The sequence below is a fragment of the Neovison vison genome, chromosome 1, assembly GCF_020171115.1.
Source record: "Neovison vison isolate M4711 chromosome 1, ASM_NN_V1, whole genome shotgun sequence".
In the NCBI taxonomy this organism is placed as follows: Eukaryota; Metazoa; Chordata; class Mammalia; order Carnivora; family Mustelidae; genus Neogale; species Neogale vison.
In genome coordinates, this window is record NC_058091.1 from 53461564 (window position 1) to 53488549 (window position 26986).

At 43.7% G+C, this 26986-nt stretch overlaps 1 protein-coding gene across 4 annotated transcripts in view; it reads left to right on the top strand.

Annotated features, from left to right (window-relative positions):
- The window catches only part of LRP11 (LDL receptor related protein 11), a 46961-nt gene extending 21244 nt beyond the window's left edge, over positions 1-25717 (top strand). The window contains exons 3-7 of one of the 4 annotated variants that reach the window (XM_044247016.1): positions 1227-1434; positions 5264-5389; positions 6719-6925; positions 18941-19042; positions 23770-25717. In XM_044247016.1, the coding sequence (XP_044102951.1) occupies positions 1227-1434; positions 5264-5389; positions 6719-6925; positions 18941-19042; positions 23770-23924 (798 nt within the window). In that variant the 3' untranslated portion in view covers positions 23925-25717. The remainder of the gene's footprint in view (positions 1-1226; positions 1435-5263; positions 5390-6718; positions 6926-18940; positions 19043-23769) is intronic. The other 3 variants (XM_044247019.1, XM_044247024.1, XM_044247030.1) reach the window with 3 other exon arrangements.
- The last annotated feature ends 1269 nt before the right edge of the window (positions 25718-26986 follow it).

Genomic DNA, 26986 nt, shown 5'->3' on the forward strand with positions numbered 1-26986 from the left:
CAGACTAGTTCATTTAAGCAGAAAGGGATTTCTCCTAGAAAAATAGGATATTAAACCATTATAGTATCTTTGGGAGGGCTAAAAAATATGGTAGCTGGATTGAGCATCTAAACATGACTCCCAAAATCACAGCTGAGCCTCAGAAGCGATTGCCCTTCGCCATGAGCAGGAGGCTGGTTGAAAAGTGGCATGAGGGGCGTGGAGGATCAAGGGACCCTGGGTTTGGGAAGTGAGCAGAAGTTAAGTCCCTGGGGGTGATCAGCAAGGAACAGCTGGGGGAACTCAGACACAGAAATAGAAGCCAGGGATGTCAGAAGTTCCAGAACCCGGGAGTGGCCAACATTATAAAACACAGTAAGAGGGCCAGTGGACGGGGAGCTGGTGGGAGGCAAGGCTAGCAAGTACTGTTGACCTTGACAACCTGGTGACCTTTGCTAGATCTGTTAGTGAGCTCTACCAGCAGTTTCAGGGATTTGGTGAGGAAAGAAACCAGATGGGTGGGATAAAAGACAAATGGAAAAGGAGTGAATGGAAGCAGAAGTGCAGCATGAACAAGGTTTTGAAAAGGTGCATTGAAATGGAAAGGAGATATGATTTATGGCTAGAGATGATCTTGGAGTGTAGGGTTTTTTATTTGCTATTGTTTGTTTTAGGTCCAGAGAAACTTGAGCATAGTGATAGCAGAGCCATCTGAAAGAGAAGTTACTTAATGGGTCAGTGTTCTGAGGGTCAGAGAGGGAAGGGGTCAGAGCCTCGACGGAGGATTGGCCTGGAGTGCAGGAGCAATAGCTCATCTTGTGACTGGAGGAAAGGAGGTGACGACAGCTACAGATACAGGTGCATTCCCAGCATGGGGGGAGTGCAGGAGCCATACTCATGGCTGAAATTACATTCCATATTTTCTTCTCAAAGCAGATGAGGTCATCTGCTGAGAAGGAAGACACCAGCCACTGAGTGTGGAGCTTGGAGGAGTTAGAGGTTTGGAACAGCGGCTGCTAAGGACAGGTGAAAGGTTGTCAGTCAAGGATAGTATCAGCCCAGATAAAATTGAGCATTGTGAATTCGAAGTGGGGCAAACTGCCAAAATAACATGTGATTTAGTAGTTCACATCCTTGGACCAGGAGTGGAGAGGCGAGTCACAGGACTACTTCAAGGCTAGTGGGGGCTGCTGGACTCCATGCCTTTCTCTCTTTACTGAATGTGCTCTTTCCTGTTCGGGTGTCAGGTGCCTCAGTCAGGAACCCTCAAGCTGTCGCACTTACAAGAGGGAACATACACCTTTCAGCTCACGGTGATGGACACCGCCGGGCAGAGAAGCTCCGACAACGTCTCAGTGACAGTGCTCCCAGTGGCCTTCTCCACGGGAGGTGAGAGGAAGGTCCTTCCCTTGCATTCACAGTGGCCAACCAACACCAGCTCTTCATGGAAGGATGGTATTACACTGGCATTTGATATTCTGACTGCATTTCATGGGCTCTTCCCTTCTTTTTTTTTTTTTTTTTTTTTAAGTAGACTCCACGCTCAGCATGGAGCTCAACCCAGGGCTTGAACTCATACACGGAGATCAAGACCTGAGCTGAGATCCAGAGTCAGTCGCTTAACCAATAGAGCAACCCAGGCACCCCTCTTCCATCCCATTTTTGGTTGTTGTTAAATAAGAGTCTCCTCTAAAGCTGTGACAAAAATAGGCTCCATTACATTTGGGGCTTTGTGGCACTGCTAGGTTGGAGTAGTGGAGGCTCCAGGGGCAAGAGTAGACTGTGTGAACCACAGGGCCCTCTAGATTCATCTTACCTGACTTGCTTTTACAAAAGACAATCATGTGGTTTTTCCCAGAGAGAATCTTGCTTAAAGGTGAACAGTCTGTATGATATGTATGTTCAGAGAGTGCAGCTAAGAAGCGTATTTAAAACAAATTAAAATGAAAGATTTGGGGCGCCTGGGTGGCTCAGTGGGTTGGGCCTCTGCCTTCGGCTCAGGTCATGATCCCAGGGTCCTGGGATCGAGCCCCGCATCGGGCTCTCTGCTCTGCAGGGAGCCTGCTTCCTCCTCTCTCTCTGCCTGCCTCTCTACCTACCTGTGATCTCTGTCAGATAAATAAAGAAAAAATCTTAAAAAAAAAAATAATAAAATGAAAGATTTTAATAGTCCTTTTAAATTGTTTATGTCAATTTAAAAGGACTATTTAAAAATTTTTTTTTAAGATTTTATTTATTTATTTGACAGAGAGAGATCACAAGTAGGCAGAGAGGCAGGCAGAGAGAGAGAGAGGAGGAAGCAGGCTCCCTGCCGAGCAGAGAGCCCGATGCGGGACTCAATCCCAGGACCCTGAGATCATGACCCAAGCCGAAGGCAGCGGCTTAACCCACTGAGCCACCCAGGCGCCCCAGGACTATTTAAAATTTTTCATGGACACATTAGACAGATACACTAATAATATAGCTTTACATATATGTGATGGGTCTCACACTCTGTTGCATGACATAAACTCACTCTTCTCATTTATCTATGTTTCTTACTTTCCCCACATCTATGCTTCTAAGATTAGCTCATCAAGTTTAAGAAATATATGTATGGAACTTGAGAGCATTAAAGAAGAGGTATTGCAGAGGGAAATCCCCCACAACTCCCTACTGGAGAAATGCACAGATAAGTGTGTATCTGAGGGTCTTGTCCTTCGGTCCGCAGCTACTCTCGGTGTCTGCAGGATCACGGGGTGCACGGGGCTGTGCTAGGCCCTGGGCGGATGGTGACGTGCTCCATAGACCTGGCCCCGGACCCTCCCCCACGTAGTGAGCCTTCATGGTCACTAGTCACGGCTCTAGTAAACCCACAGCTTGTCTTTGCCATCCCTGATTACTCAGTAATTAGATGGCAATTAAGCCAGCAGTTGGAATAGGGGTAAAAAGATTGGAAAATGACTGTATGTCGCCAATCTTGTCTTCCATCCCACATAGGTCAGAATGTGTACTGGAAACAAAGCAAGATTTTAGAATCCTGAGAACTTGTCAAGAGCGCACAGGAGGAAGGCAGGAATACCCCACTCTCCCTACAGAAGTTGGAAAGGGATTGCTTCTATACAACCAAGGTGCCTGGGAGGGAGAAAGGGATACAAGCACAGGTCCCAGGCGATGACCAGCGCTGCACCAGCCTGGCATTTGCCTGGCTTATTTGTTCAGACCAATTTCCCAGGGTTCCAAAGGTCAGTTATCAGTTGTCCATTTCTGGCCTTTCTCCGAGATGATAATAAAATGTATTTGGAGTGGCAGAAAGTTACATGAATCACTTTTGGTTACTGAAAGGCCACTTGGATATAGGTCTTATGTATATAACTTTATATAGAAAATAAAAAAGAATGGCTTTGTTATTAACGGCTATCTGGAATTGCTCTCCCCCTAGACTGGAGTGACATGCTATGAGCTAAAGTGAAAAAACACCACATAGAGACACTGAAAACCAGAGTGGGGATAGAGAGGTGTTTCTCTCCCCTCTGTTATATACATAGTGGCCTTGCAGTTAATAATCCAGTTGTAATGGTAACCAAGGGTGTACCTTCTGGGGGAAACAGACAAGCATGTACCCCTGCTTATGTGATAATAATGTGATTGACTTTGGATATAGAGGCTGCATGTTTTCAAGCTTGGGGGAAAATCATCTCTTCAAATGCCAAGCCAAAAAACACCTCCAGTATGATCTAGATTAGTGGTCTCCAAAGAGGATCCCCCAGGGATAGCATCTTTAGGATGGAGAAGAAGTCACCTGAATTTATATTTTTAGTAACTTTAAGTCTTCTCCTTTAAATTTTTAGTATTTTTATAATGTGTTTATTATGTTAGTATAGTAGTATATGCATATTATTTCTAGATGGTGATATGTATTTACTAATATGTATAATATATAGTACTATATGTATTGATCAGATGGGCAGTCAAAAAAAATCAGAGACCACTAATCTAGAAATAAATGGATAAGTTACAAATACCAATCTATCTCCCAAACTACAAATGAATAAGTAAAACCTTGAGATATTTGGGATTTTCATGTCATGATCTTAACAATGTGAGCAGTAGCTACATCCTGCTTGGTATTCAGGGTAACCTAGTTCCCCTTCACTTTTTTTCTAAGCTCCTTTCCTGAAACAGAAGGAATTTCCCCCTTCTGGGCCAAAATCTTTGGTCATAACTAAAGCTTTTTGCTTCCTTTTCTTTCTCAGGAGCTTCTACACCATTTCTTCTCTTCTTCCTTCTGGGTCAAGGTATTTTCAAACTGCCTTGTACCGAGAGGGAATCCTTTCCCAGGCCCCAATTTAACGGCCTTCCAAAGGAATATGTATCTAGGATTTCACCTGGGTTCAACCATTTGTTTCAGTAGAATATCATCATCTACTCTGCTCCCATGTCCTGAGAGAATTGTCTAGCTCCTCCTGTACCCGGTAAATTATGAAGTTCCATTAGAGCTACTTCTAGCCTGATAACCTTTAGTCTGCATTAACCAGAGTAAAAGTTGTCCTGCAGTTGTCATATAGCTAAGTCTGGCAAAGTTGGCTTAATCTGGAGCGGGGGAATGTCTTTTAAGAAAATACAGGTAACTCCCATGAATCACACTATAGATTAAAAACTCCTAACAGCTCCAAAAGGGAGGCAATTTTTTGGAAAATTTTTTGGAGACCACTTGTCCTTATTTAAGGAAAACAAATTTGTACCAGCTAGTAACTAAAGATCTTGGTTATTCTTGAGAGCACCAAGGATATATGATAGTCAACAAACAGATTTCAATAGTAGAAAGTTAATCTCAGCAAAAATTATTACTTAGGAAACAAGATGAGACATAGCATGTGTAAAATGGTGTCTCTAATTAAGCTGGCTAGGTAAGAGCATTAGGAGGCCCACAGAGATGATGGGATGAATGAAGGAATGCAGAGGGAGAGCTGGGAGGGAGCAAAGCAAGGGATGTCTGGAGAAACCCAGAGCGGCTACTCCTCCGCTCGCACCTCTTATGCACTGTTGCCTGGAGAATGGCACTGAGACAAGAGCCCATGGTGGTGCCTCAGCACATAGCCAGGAGGCCAAGGAGATATCCTTCACTGCCTAGAAACCTGTTGCTCCAGCTCACACTGTTACATTATTTGCTTCTCCCCATTATTTGCTTCTCTAGACCCCAAAGCATTTCACTGTACATTTAGTCTTTGTGAATCAAAACACAGAACATGGTGAAGTGCTGACTATTCCCACATTCCTGTAATATGAGACTGTTTGTAAACAGGATGCCTGAAGGTTTGCTCACGCTACCACTTCTTTTGTGACAATGGCTGTTGCATTGACATCACGCTGGCTTGCGATGGAGTGGAGCAGTGTCCTGATGGGTCTGATGAGGCTTTCTGCCAAAATTGTGAGTCAGCTGCATGGCCTTTTCAGGCAGCGGGGGAGAAGGGATGTCTGTATTCTTATAATAAAACGCAAACTCACTATTGCTCTTTTTCTACCCAGTTTCAGGTATAACTTCATGTGAATAAGCTAGGCCTTAAATTAAGTGAGCATTTAGTAGGAGTCTTAATCTGGGTTCTAAATGTCAAACCTTTTATATTGCTTACCTTTTTCAAAAATAATTGCTTTCAGTTTTCTAAAAGATTCTTCCCCATCCTAAAAAAGCTGTGTAGAATATGGTTTTTAGCGGCACCTGGGTGGCTCAGTCATTAAGTGTTTGTCTTTGGTTTAGGTCATGATCCCAGGGTCCTGGGATCGAGCCCCACATCGGTTCCCTGCTCAGCAGGAAGCCTCCTTCTCCCTCTCTCACTCCCCCTGCTTATGTTCCCTCTCTCACTGTCTCTCTTTCTCTGTCAAATAAATAAATCAAATCTTTTTAAAAAGATTATGATTTTTAAAAAAACTAAGGTGAGTTGGGGTACCTGGGTGGCTCAGGGGGTTAAGCCTCTGCCTTCAGCTCAGGCCATGATCTCAGGGTCCTGGGATGGAGCCCTGCATCAGGCTCTCTACTCAGCAGGAAGTCTTCTTCCCCCTCTCTCTTTGCCTGACTCTCTGCCTACTTGTGATCTCTGTCTGTCAAATAAATAAATATTTTTTTAAAAAAACTGAAGTGAGTTAGGATTTTGTTTTAATAATTTTTTTTGAAAATTTACGGTGTACTGGGTGTGCCTAAGTCAGGACTATAAACCCATCTTCTAATGTCATCTACCTACACAAAAGGATACTGCAAGAAAGAAGGAAACTTCAGAAAGTGTAATGAAGGTGCTGGTTTGAAGAAGGATGTAGAATCTCAAAACCTTAGATTTAAGCTTTGTTTTTGTCGATATACGGGTGACATTTAGAAAGTCAATTATTGGAAGAGAAGAGAAAATAATTTACCCATTGGAGAGAGAGAAGTTTTTTATGGGGCTCTGACATGACTTAGATGATTATTATTCCCAAATACCCATGATTAAATCTACAGCAAATTTAGTTTTTTTTTTTTTTAAGATTTATTTATTTATTTATTTGAGAGAGAGAGAGGAGGGGGAGGTACAGAGGGAGAAGGAGGTAAGTAGACTCCCTACTGAGCTCAGAGCCCAACATGGGGCTCTATCTTATGACCTTGAGATCGTGACCTGAGCTAAAACCAAGAGTCACCCACTTAACCAACTGGGCCACCCAGGCACCCCCACCAAATTTAGTGGTTTTAGTTAGAAACCCAACAACCAACACTAGCTCTTCCATGTTCCAGTGAGCCTTGACCGGAAGATGGTGGCCCACACAGCAACTGCCCAGCCTAGAACCACAGGACCAAGCAAAGATGCAGCAGGAAGCTCCTTCTTGGAAAAGTCCCTGAAAGTCCCTGTCCAAAACCAGCCACCAGCGTTATCAAACACGGAGAAGAGGAATCATTCCATGTTTGGGGGACCAGAGATTCAAACCAGTCCTGTGATACCAGGTAAGGACCTGAGCAGGTGCTCCACAAACAACATTATTTTCTACGCTGACCCTTGGCTTCAAATTTCAGGTTATATTTGGGGCACCTGGGTGGTTCAGTCAGTTAAGCTGCTGCCTTCAGCTCAGGTCATGATCCCAGGGTTCTGGGGTCGAGTCCCACATCGGGCTCCTTGCTCAGTGGGGAACCTGCTTCTGCCTGCCACTCTGCCTCTGCCTGCCACTCTGCCTATTTGTGCTCTCTCTCTCTCTGACAAATAAATAAAATCTTAAAAAAAAATTAAGGTTATACTTGATGAGTGTTTAGGAAATACAGGAAAGAAGAGAGTTAAAATGAAGAATTTAGCCAAAAAGGAAAAAAAAAATCTATTTGCGCTGGTTATTTATAGTAAGGAACACCTACTAAATACATTCATACATTCATGCATACTCCAGAGAGACCAGCACATTTATTAGTAAATAAGCTAGAATTAGGAAATTTCAACACCTGTATTAAGGAAACAAATGCCCTAAGTGTTAAATTTTAGGTTATTTTGAGATGAAATAGCATAACCCCTATGCATCCATGTAATTCCTCTTCACACTAAGCAAGTGAATGTAACGAAAATATATGTCACATGGAAATGGTTGCATGTGCCAGCAATTCGGTGTTTTGTCCCAAATTTAACTAAATCTGTAATTTTTTGTATTTTCTAATAAGGCTAATAAGAATTTTAAATATATTCACACCGCTGAAGGATTAGCATTCTATCATCTTAAATTTAGTTTTGCACGTTTGTATTTGTTGTTGACATAGAAAGAAATATAGAAGATCACATTTCTGTACGCATTTGTTAATGTCTTCTCAGTACTCCCAATTCTGCCTGCATTACATGGAAATAATCCGTCACTATTTTAAGAACTTTTTTTTTTAAAGATTTTTTGTTTTTAAAGATTTTATTTATCCATTTGACAGAGAGAGAGAGAGAGATCACAAGTAGGCAGGGAGGCAGGCAGAGAAAGTAGGAAGCAGGCTTTCCGTGGAGCAGAGAGCCCGATGTGGGGCTCGATCCCAAGACCCCGGGATCACGACCTGAGCCGAAGGCAGAGGCTTTAACACACTGAGCCACCCAGGCGCCCCTATTTTAAGAACTTCTTGATGAAAATTTTTTGTTCGTTGCAGATGATGCAAATAATAAAAAGGGAAAATGACTTAAAATACCACCCTTTACTAAAAACAACTTTTAATATTTGGGGATATTTCTTTCCAATCTTTTGTTTATCTACTATTTGTTTACTTATTTATTTTGGGGGGGCACTTCTAATTTTATTTTATTTTTTCAATATTCCGAGATTCATTGTTTATGCATAAGAGCATCTACACAAAACCTTCCACTTTGTGCTTAGATTTAGGTGCTTTCTGTGCTCCTGCGTTGGGTCTCTCCCTTGTTGGTACTGCCACCTGCTGGGCAAATCAGTCAGTCCAGCCAAGCCTTGTAGTCCCTTTTCCCAGAATGGAAGGTATGAATGGAGAAGACAACCCTACCCCACCCCACCAACCCCCAACCGTGAGGCCAGAGTCAGGAGAGACTTGTGCTCTGGGCAGCGTGGAAGGGCTGAAGAGCTGGCGGATAGGACAGAGGAGTTCTCACAGGGTCTCTGTGGTAGAGAGTCTCACATGGGCGTGAGTGGATTAGCTGAAGACAGAGAAGAGACCAAAGCCCATGTCTCCTTAATTTGGGTCTAGTCTTGGCTTGGCCTTTAGAACCTTGAGCAAGCTGCTTCATACTCTTGGGCCTGTTTCCTCACCAGTCAGTAAGTGTTTCAAGTAGACAACCTCTAAGCCCCCACAGCCCTGAGAGAGCTTCGGGAATGATCCACAGCCTGATGCTTGTGCTGGTATCCAGGCCAGAGTGCTCCCCGATCCCAGGACTGTCTCCTGGTCAGTGAGCACTCAGCCTCGGAATTTCTTTGAAATTTCTTTGAAAACAGTGCTCTAGGCTACACCACCACTGGATGGGAGCTGGCCTCAGTTTGAAAAGAATTTGCAGTCTCTGCATTGTCCTTTTTGATAATAAGCCTCTGACTTTGGTTATAAAGATGTAAAGAATGGAGTTTCACAGATGAAGAGAGATTAAATGTCCAGTTACTAGGTTATATTATACATTATATTATAATATAATAACATTTATAATATGTATTGTTTTTCCTAACTATTAAAGTAATACATATTTACTGTAGAAAATTTGAAAACTATAGAAAAATATAAAGAAAAAATTAAAACCATCTAGCAAAACTCACCGTTAACATTTTGTTAACATTTCTGGTCACTTCAATTTATGCACATACGTACACACTTTTTTTTTAAGATTTTATTTATTCATTTCACAGAGAGATAGAGAGAGTTCAAGTAAGGTAAGAGAACAGGAGGCAGAGGGAGAGGGAGAAGCAGGCTCTCCTACTGAGCAAGGAGCATGATGCGGGGCTCGATCCCAAGACCCTGGGATCACGATCTGAGCTGAAGACAGCCGCTTAACCCACTGAGCCACCCAGGTGCCCCGTATGCACATTTATTCACTTTTTAAAATATAATTAATACACAGTATTCTAGTTTCAGGTGCACAATAGAGTGATTCAACAATTCTCTACATTACTCAGTGCTCCTCTTCATAAGTGTGCTCTCATTCCCCTTTACCTACTTCACCCAAACTCCTAGACCCCTTCCCTCTGCCAACCACCAGTTTGTTTGCTGTATTTAAGAATATGGTTTTTTGGCTTTGTTTCCTTTTTTCTTTGTTTTGTTTCTTAATTTCAATGAGTGAAATCCTGTGGTATTTGTATTTTTCTGTCTGACTTATTTCACCTAGCCTAATACCCTTTACGTCCATCCACATTGTTGCAAATGACAAGATTTCACTCTTTTTTATGGCTGAGTAATATTCCATTGTGTATAAATACCACCTCTTTTTTATCCACTCAGCTACAGAGGGGCTCTTGGGCTGCTTCCATATCTTGGCTGTTGTAAATAATGCTGTTGTAAACAAAGGGACTCGTGTATCTTTTTTAATTAGTGTTCTGTTTTCTTTGGGTAAATACCCCTGTAGTGGAATTACTAGATCATATAGTAATTCTGTTTTTAATTTTTTGAGGTAACTCCATGTTGTTTTCCATAGTGACTTTACTAGCTCACCTTGCCACCAGCAGTATACAAAGATTCTTTTTTTCCCACGTCCTCATCAACACTTATATTGCTTGCTTTTTGTGTTCAGTTTTTTATGTTCAGGTGTGAGGCGAGAGCTCATTGTGGTTTTGATTTGCATTTCCCTGATGGTTAGTGGTATTGAGCATCTTTTCATGTGTCTGTTGGCTATTTTTATATCTTCTTTGGAAAAATGTCCTTAGATCTTCTGCCCATTTTTAATCAAAGGTTGTTTTTTGTTTCTTTGTGGGGGTTTTTTGGTGTTAGGTTTATTAAGTTCTTTATATATTTCGGATGTTAATCCATTACTGGATATATCATTTGCAAATATCTTCTCCTATTCAGTAGGTTGCCTTGTCATTTTATTGATGGTTTCACTTGCTATGCAAAAGTTTTTTACTTTGATGTAGTCCCAATACTTTAATTTTGTTTTTGTCTCCCTTGCCTGAGGAGACATATCTAGAAAAATGTTTCTATAGCTGACATTAAAGAAATTGCTGCCCATGTTTTCTTCTAGGGGTTTTATGGTTTCAGATCTCACATTTAGGTCCTTAATCCTTTTTGAGTTTATTTTTGTGTGTGGTGTTAGAAAGTGGTCCAGTTTTATTCTTTTGTATGTGTCTATCCAGTTCTTCCAACACCACTTATTGAAGACTATCTTTTCCCCATTGTAAATTCTTGCTTCCTTTGACCATACAGTTGTGGCTTTAGTTTTTTATTTTCTACCCTGTTCCATTGATTTATGTGTCTATTTTTTTTTAAAGATTTTATTTATTTATTTGACAGAGAGAGATCACAAGTAGGCAGAGAGGCAGGCCGACAGAGAGAGAGGAGGAAGCAGGCTCCCTGCTGAGCAGAGAGCCCGATGTGGGACTCGATCCCAGGACCCTGAGATCATGACCTGAGCCGAAGGCAGCGGCTTAACCCACTGAGCCACCCAGGCGCCCCTATGTGTCTATTTTTGTGCCAGTACCATACTGTTTTGATTGCTACAGCTTTGTAATATATCTTGAAATCTAGGATTGTGATACCTCCAGTTTTGTTCTTCTTTCTCAAGATTGCTTTTGCAATCCCAATCCAACATTGGGATTTTTTTGTGGTTCCATATAAATTTTAAGATTATTCTAGTTTTGTGAAAAAATGCTATTGGTATTTTGGTAGGGATTGCCTTAAATCTGGATTGCTTTAGGTATTATAGACATTTTCACAATATTGGTTCTTCCAGTCCATGAACATAGAATGTTTTTCGATTTGTTTGTATCATCAGTTTCTTTCATCAGCATTTTATAATTTTCAGACAAATCTTTCACCTTCTAAATTAAGTTTATTCCTAGATATTTTATTCTTATTGGTTCAGTTGTTAATAGGATTTTTAAAAATTTTTCTTTCTTCTACTTCATTACTAATGTATAGAAATGCAACAAATTTCTGTATATTAATTTTGTATCCCACTGTATTTACTGAATTCATTTCATTCATTCATTCAATTCAATTCATTCATTCAGTTGTATCCCAATGAATTTATTGAATTCATTTATCAGCTCTGGTAGGTTTTTTTGGACATTTATTCACTTTTAACAAAACTAGAAACATGTTATGTTTACGAAACTTTTATTTTTCTCGGGAGTATATTTGTGTGTTATTATATATCCATCAAAAACAAAAACTTTTTTAAGAAACAAACACCCAGGGACGCCTGAGTGGCTCAGTGGGTTAAAGCCTCTGCCTTCGGCTCAGGTCATGATCCCAGGGTCCTGGGATCGAGCCCCACATTGGGCTCTCTGCTCGGTGAAGAGCCTTCTTCCTTCTCTCTACCTGCCTCTCTGCCTACTTATGATCTCTGTCTGTCAAATAAATAAATAAAATCTTAAAAAAAAAAAAGAAAGAAAGAAAGAAACAAATGCCAAAAAAAAACTGACTGATAAATATAGAGAACAAACTGATGGGTGCTAGAGGTAGGTGGGTTGGAATGGGTGAAGAAAGAAAACACAGTATTTGAAAAGTCCAGGGTGGCGAAAGTGGGAAGAGAAGGACAGAACTTTGCAAATGTTTGAAAGGGCCCTCTCAACACGTGGTTTGTTGAGACAGCAACTATCTCCTCCCTCCCCATCCCTAAGACCCCCACACTAGTGTCCCCAGCCTCTGATTTCATGCAAGGTAAGTTAACCTCTACCCAGCATAATGTAAATAGATTTTAAAATGCACCACTGTTGGCAACCTGTGCCTGGGTTTTTTCAAGGATCATCAGCTAGTATGATGCAAATGGACAAGTTAAATTTTCTGCCACTTCCTTCCCCAAGGACATGTTGTGAGGATAAAAGAAACTTAACTCATTGAAGGTATGTTAAAGATAAACTAGGATTAATAGCGATAATGTAGTACAGAAAGTGATGAAATGCAGTTTTTCCTATGTCACATAAGCAGGGGAAAAAATATAATTACTGTACAAAGCTCAGAGAAACAAGATTCATGCACTTTGGGTGGGATTAGAATTAGTACAGTCACAGGTGCCTGGGTGGCAGCTTCCATGAAGCCAGCGACTCTTGGTTTTGGTTTCTGCTCCAGTGGTGATCTCAGGGCCCGGAGATCAAGCCCTGCCAGGGCTCCCCTCTCAATGGGGAATCTGCTTAAGACTCTCTCTCTCTCCCTCTGCCCTTCCCCTCTGGGAGCACTCGCTCTAAAATAAATAAATCTTTTTTTTTTTTTTTAATTTAGTACAATCTTGTAGAGGGCAGGTTCTGAAGCATTAAATCTGCATGTGGCCTGATTCAGTTATCTCACAATTGGGAATTTCTGGGGCGCCTGGGTGGCTCATTCGTTAAGCATCTGTCTTCAGCTAGTTCATGATCTCAGGGTCCCGGGATGGAGCTCTGCATCAGACTCCCTGCTCAGTGGGAAGCCTGCTTCTCCCTCTTCCATTTCCTCTGCTTTTTCCCTCTCTTGCTTTCTCTCTCTGTGTGTCAAATAAATAAAATCTTTTTTTAAAAATGAATTTCTCCTAAGCATGTTACTACGGATAAAACCAAGGATGTGTGCAAACACTGGGTTAGGCAGGGACGCCTGCACTGTGCCCTCCGCGCTGGGGTAGGGGCTGCCCAGCGTCCTGGCGCCACCTGTGCTCAGCGCGCAGAGGCTCCATGGCTGGATTGTTAGCCGTGCCTGCGTCTGCAGAGCCTGTCCCCTGGGTGCTCAGGTCTTCTCTCTGGCCCAGCCGGAGGAAAGAAATCTGCCCCCCAGCACTGCAGAGTGCTAGAAAAGTGGTGGGTCCACGTTTACAGTGAGTCCAGTTTTTTTGAAACTGGAGAATTTGTGTCCAGCCCAGCAAGTCAGCCAGATTCCCTAAGGATCCAGATGGGGGCGCCTGGGTGACTAAGTTGTTAAGCATCTGCCTTCAGCTGGGGTCATGATCCCAGAGTCCTGGGATGGAGCCCCAAGTCAGACTACCTGCTCAGCGGGAAGCCAGCTCCCACTGCCCCTGCTTGTGTTCCCTCTCTCGCTGTGTTTCTTTCTGTAAAATAAATAAATATAATCTTAAATTTTTAAAAAAAAAAAAGGATCCAGAGGGAGCACGGACTTGGGGGAATGTGCCGTTTCTGTAGGGTTACATGGGGCTCGGTCTGCACTTTCTCACATTCCCCTCCCGGAAATGTGCCAAAGCTCCGCCCTTCAGCTTCTTTCTGGTGGTAGCTTCAGGGAGAAACTGTGACCTTTGATTTATTGCGGGACGTGTTTTATCCAGAGAGGATATCCTTATAAATGGTATTCAAAGGGATTTTTTCATGTACGCTGTATTTTTTGTGGGCATTTCATCTTTTCATTATGCTGGACTCTTTTCTTATTGAGAAAACATCCTGAATCCATGAAACAACATTTCTGGGAAGGTAGTTTGAATTTGTTGGAGCCTGATAAACAGCATAGCTGAATAGCCTGTTAGGCTCCAAGAAATTCAGCTGTTTTCGAAAATGGACAGATCTTATCCTAGAACGATCCAGAACATTTCCTGAAGAGAGCTCCCTCTTCCCGACTTTGCAGCATGCAATGTGCTCTGCCAGTGAATAGTGACAAAGAACAATTCTGTTGTCTGTGTTAGTTGGCAGGTGGTTGCAGGAAGCCATAGAACATTCTGGAATGCAAGCCCATATTGTAGTCACTTTTCCAGCTGGTATTTCCACCTTCCTTCCAGAACATGCCTGCATGTTCAATGGTGACTGAAAATGAAATTAAAACAACTCATATCCACCTTCCAACTCCTGTGAATGCCAGGCTATGTGTGTACATATAACACAATAGGTCATTCAGAAAAGGGAAAAATCATTTCCTAAGACATTAGCTTTTCTAAAAGGGTTATTAGAAAATTTACTTACAGAAGCAAATGCTATCTTTGTCTTGTTTGTTCTGACTTGTCACTCTCGTTAGAGCCTACCGTAGGACACGTGGAAGTGAAGCATTTCTCTCAGGTGTTACATACGTTGGTGTCTAGGAAAAGTGAACCAGTCTGGGAAATGGCAGTGAATTCCTCCCTGAAATGTAGAAAACAGAAATTTACATTTCAAATACCGACTTGGGCAAGACAAATCCCCTGAAAATTCCAGTCTGTGGCAGTTGTGTCTTCTTAAGTCTCCTGTGCGCACTGCCCTCTCCCTAATGCCGGATCCCTCCCACCTCCTACAGCACTGGCTTTCTCTCCCCAAGGAGTGAGGGCAGCTAAGAAAATACTCTTCACGTTTGGCAACTGAAGATGCAGAACGAATTTGTCTAGTTTTCCACGGAACCCATCGCCAAGGCAAGATCCCCTTTCTAAGTACAATTGATTTCTTTCTCCACTGCATCCTTAATAGGCCGTTGTCTCAGACTTCCTAAGGAAATACTTACATTGGTGGTTTTTGCCTAGGGATTTTGATTTGCCTAGATAGGAGTAAATAAATACAGTCTCAACTCTCAAGCTTTTGGATCTGTGGCTGAGTAGAAATGCTCCAACTCTGGACCAGTCCTGGGTTCTAATTCCAGCCCCACGAGTTACTAGGATCCAGGGAACTAACTGCTCTCAACCTGCCTGTGAGAGGACAATAGTACCTTCTCACAGTGTTGCTACAAGGATTGCATGAGACATTGTATGGAAACATAATCTATCTCTCAGTAGCTATTCGTGCCTGACGAATTTTTGCTGGAGCATTTGAGGGCAGTGGCTTTCACTAGGAACCTCGGGTAAGAGAGCAACAAGCCTGTAAGACAGTTAATTCAAATAAAAAATAAAAACAGTGCAGTGGTGGCCACACTACCGAGTTCCTCCGCAGAATGAGGATGAGCTATCGCTCATCTCCGTTGGAAAGAGATGGTTGGAGGGGGATTGTGAATGTAGTTATTTTATATTTTTCTACTGGGTAAAAGACAAATGAGCCAATCCTCTGAAAAGAATTGGAGGTTGGTAAATTTTGGTGTTTTTATTCCTGGCTCATTATTTTTAAAAAGTAGGACATGAGTTCTCAGCCATGTGATCTTCCCACTGCCAGATTTATTATTGGAGAGAGGATCCTTGAGTGCCTGTCACTGCAACTTCTTTGGTCTTTATAGCAACTGGTGATGTGCAGAAATCATTAACCGCATTTTATGGATGAAGACAGTGAGACACAGAGAGGTGAAGAACTTAGACAGGGTCACACAGCTAGTGTGTAATTTAACTCAGCATGTCATACCAGTCCCAGTGGGGTGATGACTTCAGCAGCAAGCCTCTTTGAGTTCAAAGACCTTTTCTCTTAGTTGCAGAGACAAGAAACAGCTACAGTTCCCTTAAGACCTGCTTGTACAATACTTTCTATTAGGGCATTAGAAGCTCAGAAGGAAGAGATCAGTGGGTGCTGGAGAAGTTGGGGTTGGCTATTTGTAGATCTGCATTATGACTTCCCTGGCCCCACTTAAAAAAAAACAACAACAACAAAATATTACTCTTTATGACTGTGTTGGTATAAAGATTAATGTAATACAGGCTAGATTATGTGTTATTATCATATGCATTGTGTTTTTGTGTTTTGTGATTTTAAGGGAAATCAAATTGAAACATTTTTACAGGCTCTGTGCCCATTGTGCCTCTGGATAGGTGGCCCTGCCTGCAACAGGCGTGGACATTCCACTGTGCTCTGAACAATGAGCAGAAAGAGTTTGAATACATGGAAAACAAGGGTTCTAGTTAATTGCATGAACAAATGGGTTTGGGAATGACAATTATGGAAGCAGGTGATCCCAGCTACCCAAAGGGAAGGGTGTTTGTCAGGATTCAAGGGCAATATGGGGACCTCGAAAGCCCACTAAGGCTTCCAGACTGGTGGAGTCAAGAAGGAAGGTAACCGAATTTAGTCCCAAAGACAGCAGAGGAAGGAACAGTACCCACCCATAATAAACCTTTCATTCATTCATGGCAAAAAGGAGAGAAATAAGGACAAAGCAGTCCATTTTTTATAAGGCTGAATTTATTCCATTTAAAGAGCTGTCCTTTTTACGTATTGTGTTCTATGGGTTTACACATTTCCTCACTATATCATGAAGTGAAGGCAATGGCCTTCGTAAATGACCATTTCTTTCAATATCTTTATTTGGCAAAATAAAAAATTGACAACCCTAAATTGGCCACAAAAATCACTTTGAATTTTTAGTTGGTCCACAAAATCCAAAGGAGTTGAACTCAGTTTGCCATGTGGAGGACAGCCCAGATTCTCAATAGCCTCAGCGCTCCACCAGCCCCAGTGGCTTAAATTCAGTAGTCCCTGTCCCCATCCTACTGGGACACAGGTCCCCACTGCTCCAGGCAGCCATCCCTTTGTCCATGAGTTTAGTCTCCCACTGGCTGCTCCTCTTCCTTTTGCTCCCCTCACGGTTCTGGATGGGAGCGGGCCTTCCACCACCACAGTCAAATGGACAATCATAGCAATCAACTTGAAAGGTAAATCTGATTCACTGGCCTACAAGGAATTGCATATGCCTTCCTCATGTCTTTCATTCTCTTGGGGCCTGGAGTTTATGGTTGACAGCCCACATTACTGGCCATATGCAGGTAGCCTGGATGGGTCCTTTTGAGTAACCTGGAGAAGGACACAGAAAGCAGGGGGCCTGGGGCGGCCTGGGCTAGGAGCAAACTGGCCCAGCCTCCTGGAGGAGGAGCCTTTGCAGACACATCCTGCCTGGTTAGAGGCTCTGGCAGTGCTTGAGTTAAAGGTGACAGAGACCTAAGGCTATAGCCATTAGGACAGAGAGGGGGGCCACAGTCAGGGATATTTCACACTAAATCCTGGACAAGGTCCGCGCTGTATGGTAACAGATGGCTTGCAGGCCTCAGTGAAAAGGAGTGTCAAGGATGCCTTAATGAAAATAAATGTATTTGCAGTCACTTGTCTTTAACAGTGTTAGCCTGTGACTGCTACGATCAGTTTAAGCCATGGCTTTCTGGCTCTAGTAGGTGCCTGCAGTAACTTTACAATTTTCCATCAAGCTCTTGATTTTTGTGATCCTTAGTAAATCCAGGCATATCCCTTAGAACAATTTACAAAGAATTTTGTAAATACTACTTTTAAGTCACCTGGTTTCAGTTGTAGGAGTAACTAACGTACCTGTTGATGACCTATGAGTACAGGAGCTTTAAAATTTGGTTTTGTTTCTCAGTAAAATCCCCATATCAATTCATCATTTCTAATATATTGTCACTGAGAGTTATATAGTCCCACAGCCTCCCCTGTGATCACAGCAGGAGGGCCACTCCACTGGCTCATTCGTCATCATAGTGTCAATGTAATAAGCACACAAATGTCCGTTCCTAGATAGGATATGATACAATGGTACAATCGTGGCTCATCAGACCTGGGATAAAAGTCCTAAGATTTGACCTTTCTCACTATTTAATCTCAATAGTATCATCTAACTGAATAAAGTAAGCAATTAACGACATATTATTACATCACAAGGGCTGGTTTCTTCCCATAAACAGTTAGACACACCTGGGTTTAAATCCCAGCCCTGGGGCGCCTGGGTGGCTTGGCTGGTTAAGATTCTCTCTCTTCCTCTCCCTCTGCACCTCCCAGCACTTCCTGGCACACACACACAGTCTCTCTCTCCCTCTCTCCCTCAAAAAAAAAAAAAGTAAAGATAAATAAACCAAACCCCAGCCCTGTGACCCGCATACTACTCGAAAGAACCTGGGCAGGAGCCAAACCTCTCTGACCAAACCAGAGCACATGAAGCGATGAACCCCTGCCAAGTAGGGTTGGGTGAGAAAGTCAAAGCGCGTGTTTGAATGCCCTATGTATGCTCACTGCTCACTTTTTCTTTAAGACCTTATTTATTTGAGAGAGAGAATGAGAGAGCACGAGAGAGGGGAGGTTCAGAGGGAGAAGAAGCAGGCTCCCCACAGAGCAGGGAGCAGGACGCAGGACTCAATCCCAGGACCCTGTGATCACCACCTGAGCCAAAGGCAGATGCTTAAACCACCGGAGCCAAAAGAAAACCTCTGTGGACTGCTTCTGCCTTCCATTCTGAAGTCCAGACATTACCCCTGACTTTTCGAGCTGAGGCCTCTCCTCCCTCCTCCCGGGTCAGGGTAGGGTTTCCCGTGTGCTGTGTGCTTCTCCCCGTCCCTCTGCCACCAGTTTTGTTCCAGCCCCATCCTCCGCATTACAAAACTGGTCACGGGAGCCACCTAGTGCGCTAGTACCCAACACAGACTTAGGTTTACTAGAGAAATAAATTCTGTAAGTCCTTTAAGTCCATCCTAAAAAAAATAAATATAGCTGTATTTTCATGTCTGTTTTCTGAAGTTTCTGCTGTACCTTCAATATACGTTCTGTTTATTTCCTGTAGATCGTGGTTCCTCAGGGAAGAACAGAAAAGAGGAAAATTACATTTTTGAGTCCAAGAGCCATCGAGGAGGAGGAGGAGGGGAACACCCGGCCCCAGAAACAGGTAAATGTGTGACCTGGTAAGTCACTGCCGAGTATAAGCGTCTGCAGAATCACAGGTCCTCCAGTTGCAGTTATCAGAGGAAGCTGCCAGGGTCCACGGAAGACCCGTGGTCCGAAGAACCGTGGGATTCTCACCTCCTCTCTCACGCTGCGGGGTTGGGCTCTTAAACTCGTAGCCTCACATCTTTGGACCTTGGCTCCTCTTTTATAAGTTGATTGGACGAGATTATTGCTACATTCCTTCCCAGGTATAACATTTCTGTGGGAAGAGTGATACTCCTGCACCGAGGTTAAAAATACAGGCTCTAGGGGCACCTGGGTGGCTCAGTGGGTTAAAGCCTCTGCCTTTGGCTCGGGTCATGATCTCGGGGTCCTGGGATCAAGTCCCGCATCGGGCTCTCTGCTCAGTGGGGAGCCTGCTTCCTCCTCTCTCTCTCTGCCTCTCTGCCTGCTTGTGATTTCTCTCTGTCAAATAAATAAATGGAATCTAAAAATATATATATACAGGCTGTAGAATCTGATGTCAAGGTTCAAACCCCCACTCCACCATTAAACCCCACGGCCTGGGGTAGGCGATTTTCTCTCTCTGGATCCCAGCCTCCTCATTAGTAGGTTGGACATAACAACTGTCTCTTCCTCAGAGTCGTCTGGGAGCATGAATGGGACGATAAAAGCATTTAGCGCACTTCGTGGCTCTTACCACGACCCTGATGAACGGGGGCTCTTCTGCTTGACTTGGTTGTGATATGAGTAGAGATCTTAGAGCATCAGGTTTTCTCCCGCTGCTCCGGCGATAAAGACCAAAGGCAACAGGTATGAGGAAAGAGTGTTGGAGGTCCAGGGAATGTGTAGTGAGTACAAGAAGAATATCACAATTCCATGATTTGGTGGTTTTTAACTAGAAAGAAAACCCTTTTGACCTGGTTTTGTAGAAACGTAGGTTTTAGTCCTAAATCCTACAAACTAATTAGTAAAAGAAGATTTATATGAAAGAAAGATGGTTCTTAAATTATAGATCTGAACGTGGAGAAGGCTTTCTTTTTGCCACAGGGTGTTCTTTGTAAAATCTGGACAACAGGGACACCTGGGTGGCTCAGTCGGTTGAGCTGCTGCCTTCAGATCAGGTCATGATCCCGGGATCCTGGGATCGAGTCCCATGTGGTGTTCCTTGCTCAGCAGGGAGCCTGCTTCTCTCTCTGCCTCTGCCTGCTTATGCTTTCTCTCTCTCTCTCTCTCTGACAAATAAATACATAAAATCTTAAAAAAAAAAATAAAATCTGGACAACATTAAAGCATAACCGTTAACCAATAGAATAATCCAGACCCCAAGTACCTAGATGCTGTGCGGCCTGCTGGCCCGCTGGGTATTTCACTAAAAAGGGCCCTGTCGCCCTTGCACACATAAAGGGAAACCAGGCCTGCCTGGCACGCATGCCTGGTTGTATACGGAGAGTCTCTGTTCTGACTGCCCGTTCCAGTTATGTGTCATGTATTATGAATGTCACTCCCACTCAAATGAGCAGAATACCCGACTCATCTCCTTAGCTGGTTCTTGAGAAAATTATATCTTGATGTGTTTCATAAGGGGTTAGAAAATTTAAATCTCCAAATACCCAAACTAAAGACAGTGAAGAAAACATGCCAAATGAATACTGAAAAGTCTAGAATAGTTTGCAGTATTCTAGCAAGTTCTTTATGGGAGATTCCATGTTTCTTGCATCCAAAGCATTAAACAAGAATCAGCTTGACGGTGTGGCCACCTCATCTCTGACTTGGCAAATAGAAAATTCCCCGAGAGTATCTGTCTGCTCTGTTGTTACCATGGCTGCACCTGCTCCCTCAGCCCTGGGACTGGGACCTTCTAGCTCAGCTACCTTCCCCGCAGCCTAAGCACTGATGCTCACGCCTCTGCAAATCATGCACATTTAGGAGTGCAGCCTCTAGTCCTTTCCCAGCCCTGAACAAGCCCAGTGATCGATTGTCCTCAGCTATGCTTTCCCAGAGGGGAATGCTCCTCTGTTTGCATGCACCTGCCTCCTTGTCTTCAGTACTAAAGGAAGAAGTGTCCTCTCTTTCCAAGGTCTGTCTCCCCCTGACCTTGATACAAGCCCCTAATCTTCTCAGGTACGTTTCTCCATCATTGATGAACTCTCAGGTGTTTTTAATCTGTTTCTCTATGGGCTCGTTCTCCCAACAGAGGCGGACACTTTCAGATCTCTCCCAACACATAAAAACAAGACAGTATGCCTTCTTCAGTCTCCCTGAAAAGAATTTCTGATTGCTAAGTCCATTGGCCTCTCCGGGCTTCACCCCACTTGAGCTCTTAGCATTTGGTTCAGCCAAGTGCTTCCTTGAAATAGTCTCTTCCCTGTACTTCCAAAACTCCTCTCCCTCGACTGCCTTGCCACTTCTCCAATCCATCTCTTTCTGCTCTCTTGGGTTGTCTTTTGTCTGCTCTCTTAAATGCTGGTGTTTCCTAGGGCCTCCCTTGTGGGCCTCCCTCTTTTCCTGACAATCTCTTGCAATCTCTCTGGCAATCTCTTCTACTTTGTGGCTGCAGCCACGACCTTAACACTAAAGACTCTCACATTTTAAGGCCTAACTAACCCAGAAATTTATGGGGTGCCTGGGGGGTTCAGTCAGTTAAGCATCTGACTCTTTCTTTTTTTTTTAAAGATTTTCTTTATTTATTTGACAGAGATCACAAGCAGGCAGAGAGGCAGGCAGAGAGAGAGGAGGAAGCAGGCTCCCTGCTGAGCAGAGAGCCCGATGCGGGCCTCGATCCCAGGACCCTGAGATCATGACCTGAGCCGAAGGCAGCAGCTTAACCCACTGAGCCACCCAGGCGCCCAGCATCTGACTCTTGATGTCAGCTCAGGTCATGAGCTCAGGGTTGTGATATTGGCTCTGTACTCAGCAGGGATCCTGCATGAGATTCTTTCCCTCTCTCCTGGATCCCTCTGTCTCTCCCCTGTTACCAAGGGGGCATGCTTTCTTTCACCCTCTCTCTCTCAAATAAATAAAATAAATAAATCTTTAAAACAAAATTCCAGAAACCTTAAGAAAATTCTACCTGGAACATGTATAAGCATCTCAATCCAAAAATGTCAGAAAATACACTTAATCTCCCCAGCCCACCCCCAAAGAAGCTCCATCATACATTTAAACCACTGGAGCAAAAATCCTAGGAACCAGATACACGTACCACTCCTTTTACATCTGCCCTTCTTATCTAATTCTATCACAGTAATTATAGTACTTAATGGTATGTTTTCATTTAAATGTTTGTCTACCAGACCTGAAGTCATTAAAAATCATGATCTCATTTCCCTTTTGGAGAAGTTCTGTATGGTAGTAGGTCTGGAGCTGCTCAGCCTGGGGCCCTGTCCTTGCTCCGCCACCCACCTTACAAGCTTAGACAAGTCACTCCATTCTTGATGTCTTAGTTCCTTCATTTGCAAAATGGGTGGAATAATAGTGCCAACTCATATGGCGGTCATGAGAATGAAATGATTTATACCGTAAAGCGCTTAGAAGAGTGCGGGCGTCTGGGGGGCTCAGTCCGTCAGGTGTCCAACTCTTGGTTTCGGCTCAAGTCATGACTTCAGGCTCATGAGATTGAGCCCCATGTCAGCTCTACACTGAGTGTAGAGTCTGCTTAAAACTCTCCCTCTCTGTCTAAATAAATAAGTCTTTAAAAATATACATATCATTTTTTTTTAAAAGGCACTTAGTACAGTGCCGGGCCTCAGTAGCTCGGGCCTACTGTGGGTCACCAGCACTCAGCTCTGTGTCAGGCACATAGCCCTGACTGAATGCTGCCTGAGTAAGGGAAGGAACGAGAGGGAAGGTTATGGAAGCAGCTTATGAGATGGGCATTTTTATCCCTCTAATTCCACGGGTTGGCAAGACCCCTGCAAGCTAAAAGTAGCTCCGCCACATCGCCTCCAAGCCTGGTCTGGCTCCAGAGTAGGTCAGACTAAGAATAGGGCCGGCGGAGCTTGATCAGGAACACCGACCGGGGCACACCCTGTCCCTTCCAGACTCCTGCCAGCCTCCAGAGGCTGCTGCTCCTCCTGGCGTCTAGGACGCAACCCCCCGAGAGAGACCCGGGGAAAGGGGACTAGAGAGAAGTTTTCTCCAAGTACCTTAGCCGGAATCATGCCAGCGTAGTTGGAAGTTGGCTCTCAGCAGTAGTTCTTACTGGCTGAGGGCAGGTTCTCTGGATTTAGAAAAGAAAGTGAATTTCTTCAAGCCCTAACCAGTACAAGAAATCAGGAGTGAGTCCATACTTATTCTGAGAGACTGTTCGTGTGCAAATCCCCCAGTGTCATCTGTGACTGCGCTGAAAGCCGCTCCCCTGGGTGCCATGTCTTCCCTGCGGTCCGTTCAGTCTGCTGCAGCGGGGGTCGGGGTGGAGGAGTGGTCCGGCTGCAACCCTGGGGCCCGCTATGCTACCCACGTGTTGTAGGAACTCGGTACAGGATGTGGCTTGAAAGAAGTGTGGGTTGGAGCACGACACCTGTCCTTCACAGCCCACGTGCTCTCAGACCCATGACGTAACCTGCCCTGTAAAGTGGCGATAGGACAAGGCCCTGCTTTTTGGGATGGTTTAGAAGAACTGAAACAGTGCCCGCCAAGCGCTTGTCCCACAGGAAACCGCGGCGGCGGTGTCACCTGCGGCAGCCTATCGCTCACCTGCCCTGTTCGCTTTCCCCCGCTTCACAGGTGCGGTGCTGCCACTGGCCCTGGGCTTGGCCATCACGGCTCTGCTGCTCCTCATGGTTGCTTGCCGGCTGCGCCTGGTGAAGCAGAGACTGAAGAAAGCTCGGCCCATCACGTCTGAGGAGTCTGACTACCTCATCAACGGGATGTATCTGTGACAAATGTCACTCGAGGAGCAGGGGGCGAGGCTGTTTTCCTCATCATTGATCCGTAGATTGGTTCTGCGTCTTTATAACCTCTTTGATCTGAACTGGGCTGAGAAAAATACCGAAACCCCAGAAAATTCTGCAAACCCCGAACCTGTTTTTATTTATTGTAGAAAGAGTTTCTTTGAGAAGTAAGTGAGATGTTTGGGAATTTAGAGAGGAATCCATATGAGTAAAGACTCACGAATCTAATTCTGATTTAGGTACGCTGTCCCTGAAAATAGCAATTTGCCCTGAGCCAAGGCAGAAAATTTGGGTTCTTGAGGGGCGGCCTTCAAATGACAATGCTAACCCTTTACTGTTTAGAAGCTGACCAGTGGCCCCCAGCAGCCCTGGACCACTTCATGCACAGCTTTCTCTTGTTTGGAGGCCTTCCTGTTCCAGTGCCCTCCTTTCTTTTCTCCCCTTCAAAACCTACTTCTGAGAAAGGATCTCAAGTGAGTTTAGACCTCAGGCAGGAATGTCGAAATCGTAACCCTCGCAAACACGTCGAGGAGGTGTCAGGGCTGGTGGGGTGAGTTTATCCCAGGGCCTCTGACCTCAGGTCCCTTGGGTGGCTGTCCCCTCAGGCTTGCCTTTGGGAGAAGACGCCCTGACTCTGGATTACAACTAGCTGTGATATGGTCCTGGAGGGAGATGGGAAACCATGGTGGCAGCAGGCGTGGCAGGTCAAACATTTAACATAAACTTAGCCGAGGGCACAGTGCCAAGAGGACCATTAAGACTTTCTCGAATCTACTCGAAACAGCCTGATAGTCCAGAACACAGCCACTTTATTTATACAGTCACTGGTTTTCAACAGGAATCTGTGTTGATGGAAGAGAAAAATGCATTCAAATTGAAAAGCAGAACACTGGGTGGATTTCTAGGTGCAGGTTTTGTAAAAATGTCCCATGTAGAAGTATCAGCAGGTTCTTGCATCTGGTGGAATAGGCCAGTTTTCTCCATCGTTTGTTTAGCACTGTAAGATGTTAGGCCAGGCAATCTGTTCATGGCAGGTTCATGTTTTCCCAGAGCAGAAAGCAGCCTTGCACAAATTCTTCTTTACAGAAAACTGGCATCTAACTTAGCATCTTCTCCCTTTAGTCTGTAGGATTTTAAAGGCGAATTATTCCCATCATCACTTCATGCCGGGATTATACACATCCTAGAAATGCTCCTCCTGAGAGGACTCTGTTGTGTGGTGCCTGTCTACACTCCCATATTACTATTTATATAACATGGCTTCTTATCAGAAGGGGCAAATCTTCTAAAATACTTGAATCAAAACTGTAGAACACTTTATTTTCAGACTGAACCTAAGGTAAGTTGTCCCTTTTGCAAAGGGCTTAATTTGGGTCAGAAATATAAGAGAGTACATTAATAAATGGAAAATTAGTTCTAGAAAAAACAAAAAAAATGATTACTTTTATTTCCCAAGAGGTCCATGCATTTTGTTGAATGTTTAGAATTGAGCAAAGATTTAATGTTCTCCTCAGGGGCAGACTGGAGAAACGACCATGTGAATGACCTTAGGATATCTGTACTCTCTGTGACGCTTTGCAGTTTGCTTTTCTAGAGAAGGGTGTCACCTATAGCCATACCCAATAAAATAAAAACTGATAACGCATTCATCTTTCGGCATATCTTTTTATATATGAAGAAATTAAACACGGTTTAGCATTGCTATGGTGTTGAAATACTTGAGAAAAGATGTCCACCTCCATGTGTACAATATCCCTTTAATAAATTGTATTTTATTCTTACGCCTTTCTAAATAACCTTTTAATCTAATCATCATCGTAAGTTGCTTTTACTGAGCTGTTACTATATTACCTGGATTTAATCATATCAACCTTATCTTGCAAAGGGGGAAATTAAGAATTAAAGAAGGAGAATCAAGGTCTACAAAATAGTTATATTGTCAGATGGACTGAATGGGACTTCTAAAAGTACCTTCCCTGTATCTGATTGGAGGAGTTTTGCATCTAAAATAATTTAAAAATAATTTCAAAGAGAAGATTATCCACTACTTATTGTTCAAACATGTTCTTGTGTCTCATGTGTCTTTTCCTGAGAGAGGAAAGGCCCACGTAAGCCGTCTTTCAGAAAATGTACAGCTGGGCCCCTGGATGGCTCAGTCGGTTAAGTGACTGCCCTTCTGTTCAGGTCATGATCCTGGAATCCCAGGATCTAGTCCCGTCCCACTGGGCTCCCTGCTCAGTGGGGAGTTTGCTTCTCCCCTGGACCTCCCCCATCTCATGCTCTCTCTCTCTCACACACACACTCTCTCAAATAAATAAAACCTTAAAAAAGAAAAAAAGAAACCATACAGCTTCTTTGCTCTAATTCTCAGTATAAGTAGACAATAGCCATCACCATCCCTCCCCAAGCATTTGAACGTCTCCAGTCATTTGAGGATCAGATTTGTTCTCTTCCACAGGAAGATGACAGAAGGCCTCATCTTTCTCCTACTGCCTTTTCATCATCTGTGATTTGGCTCCACCATTCACTTTCACGCTCAGCGACCCTCCTCAGTCACTGATGGCTGTTTCAAGTTGTTCTTCACTGTTTTCCCGCAACCCAGACGCAGAGATGCAGATTTCTATTCTTCAGTTTGGGGGTTTGAGGCAGACCTTGCTGATGATTTCCCTGGACGTCACGTATAGAAACGTACCACGGTGTGGTGTGCCCGGGAGCCCAGGCACCATCTGTGCCCTCTCCCGTTCTGCCCACATCACAGCGATGATGCCACATAATAGAAGCTTCCAAGCTTCCAAGCTTCTGAGATGGTCATTTGGGGTCTCTGTTAAGTTATACTGTCCCCAAGTTCCTGTTTAGGGATTGAGCCACTTTGTTCCTATCATAGTGACTTCAGTTACTTCTTTTCTTTTCTGGACTCCAGGTTTTCTGCAACTGATGACATGAAGACTGAATGGTAATTCTTTTTTTTTTTTTTTTAAAGATTTTATTTATTTATTTGACAGAGAGAGATGACAAGCAGGCAGAGAGGCAGGCAGAGAGAGAGGAGGAAG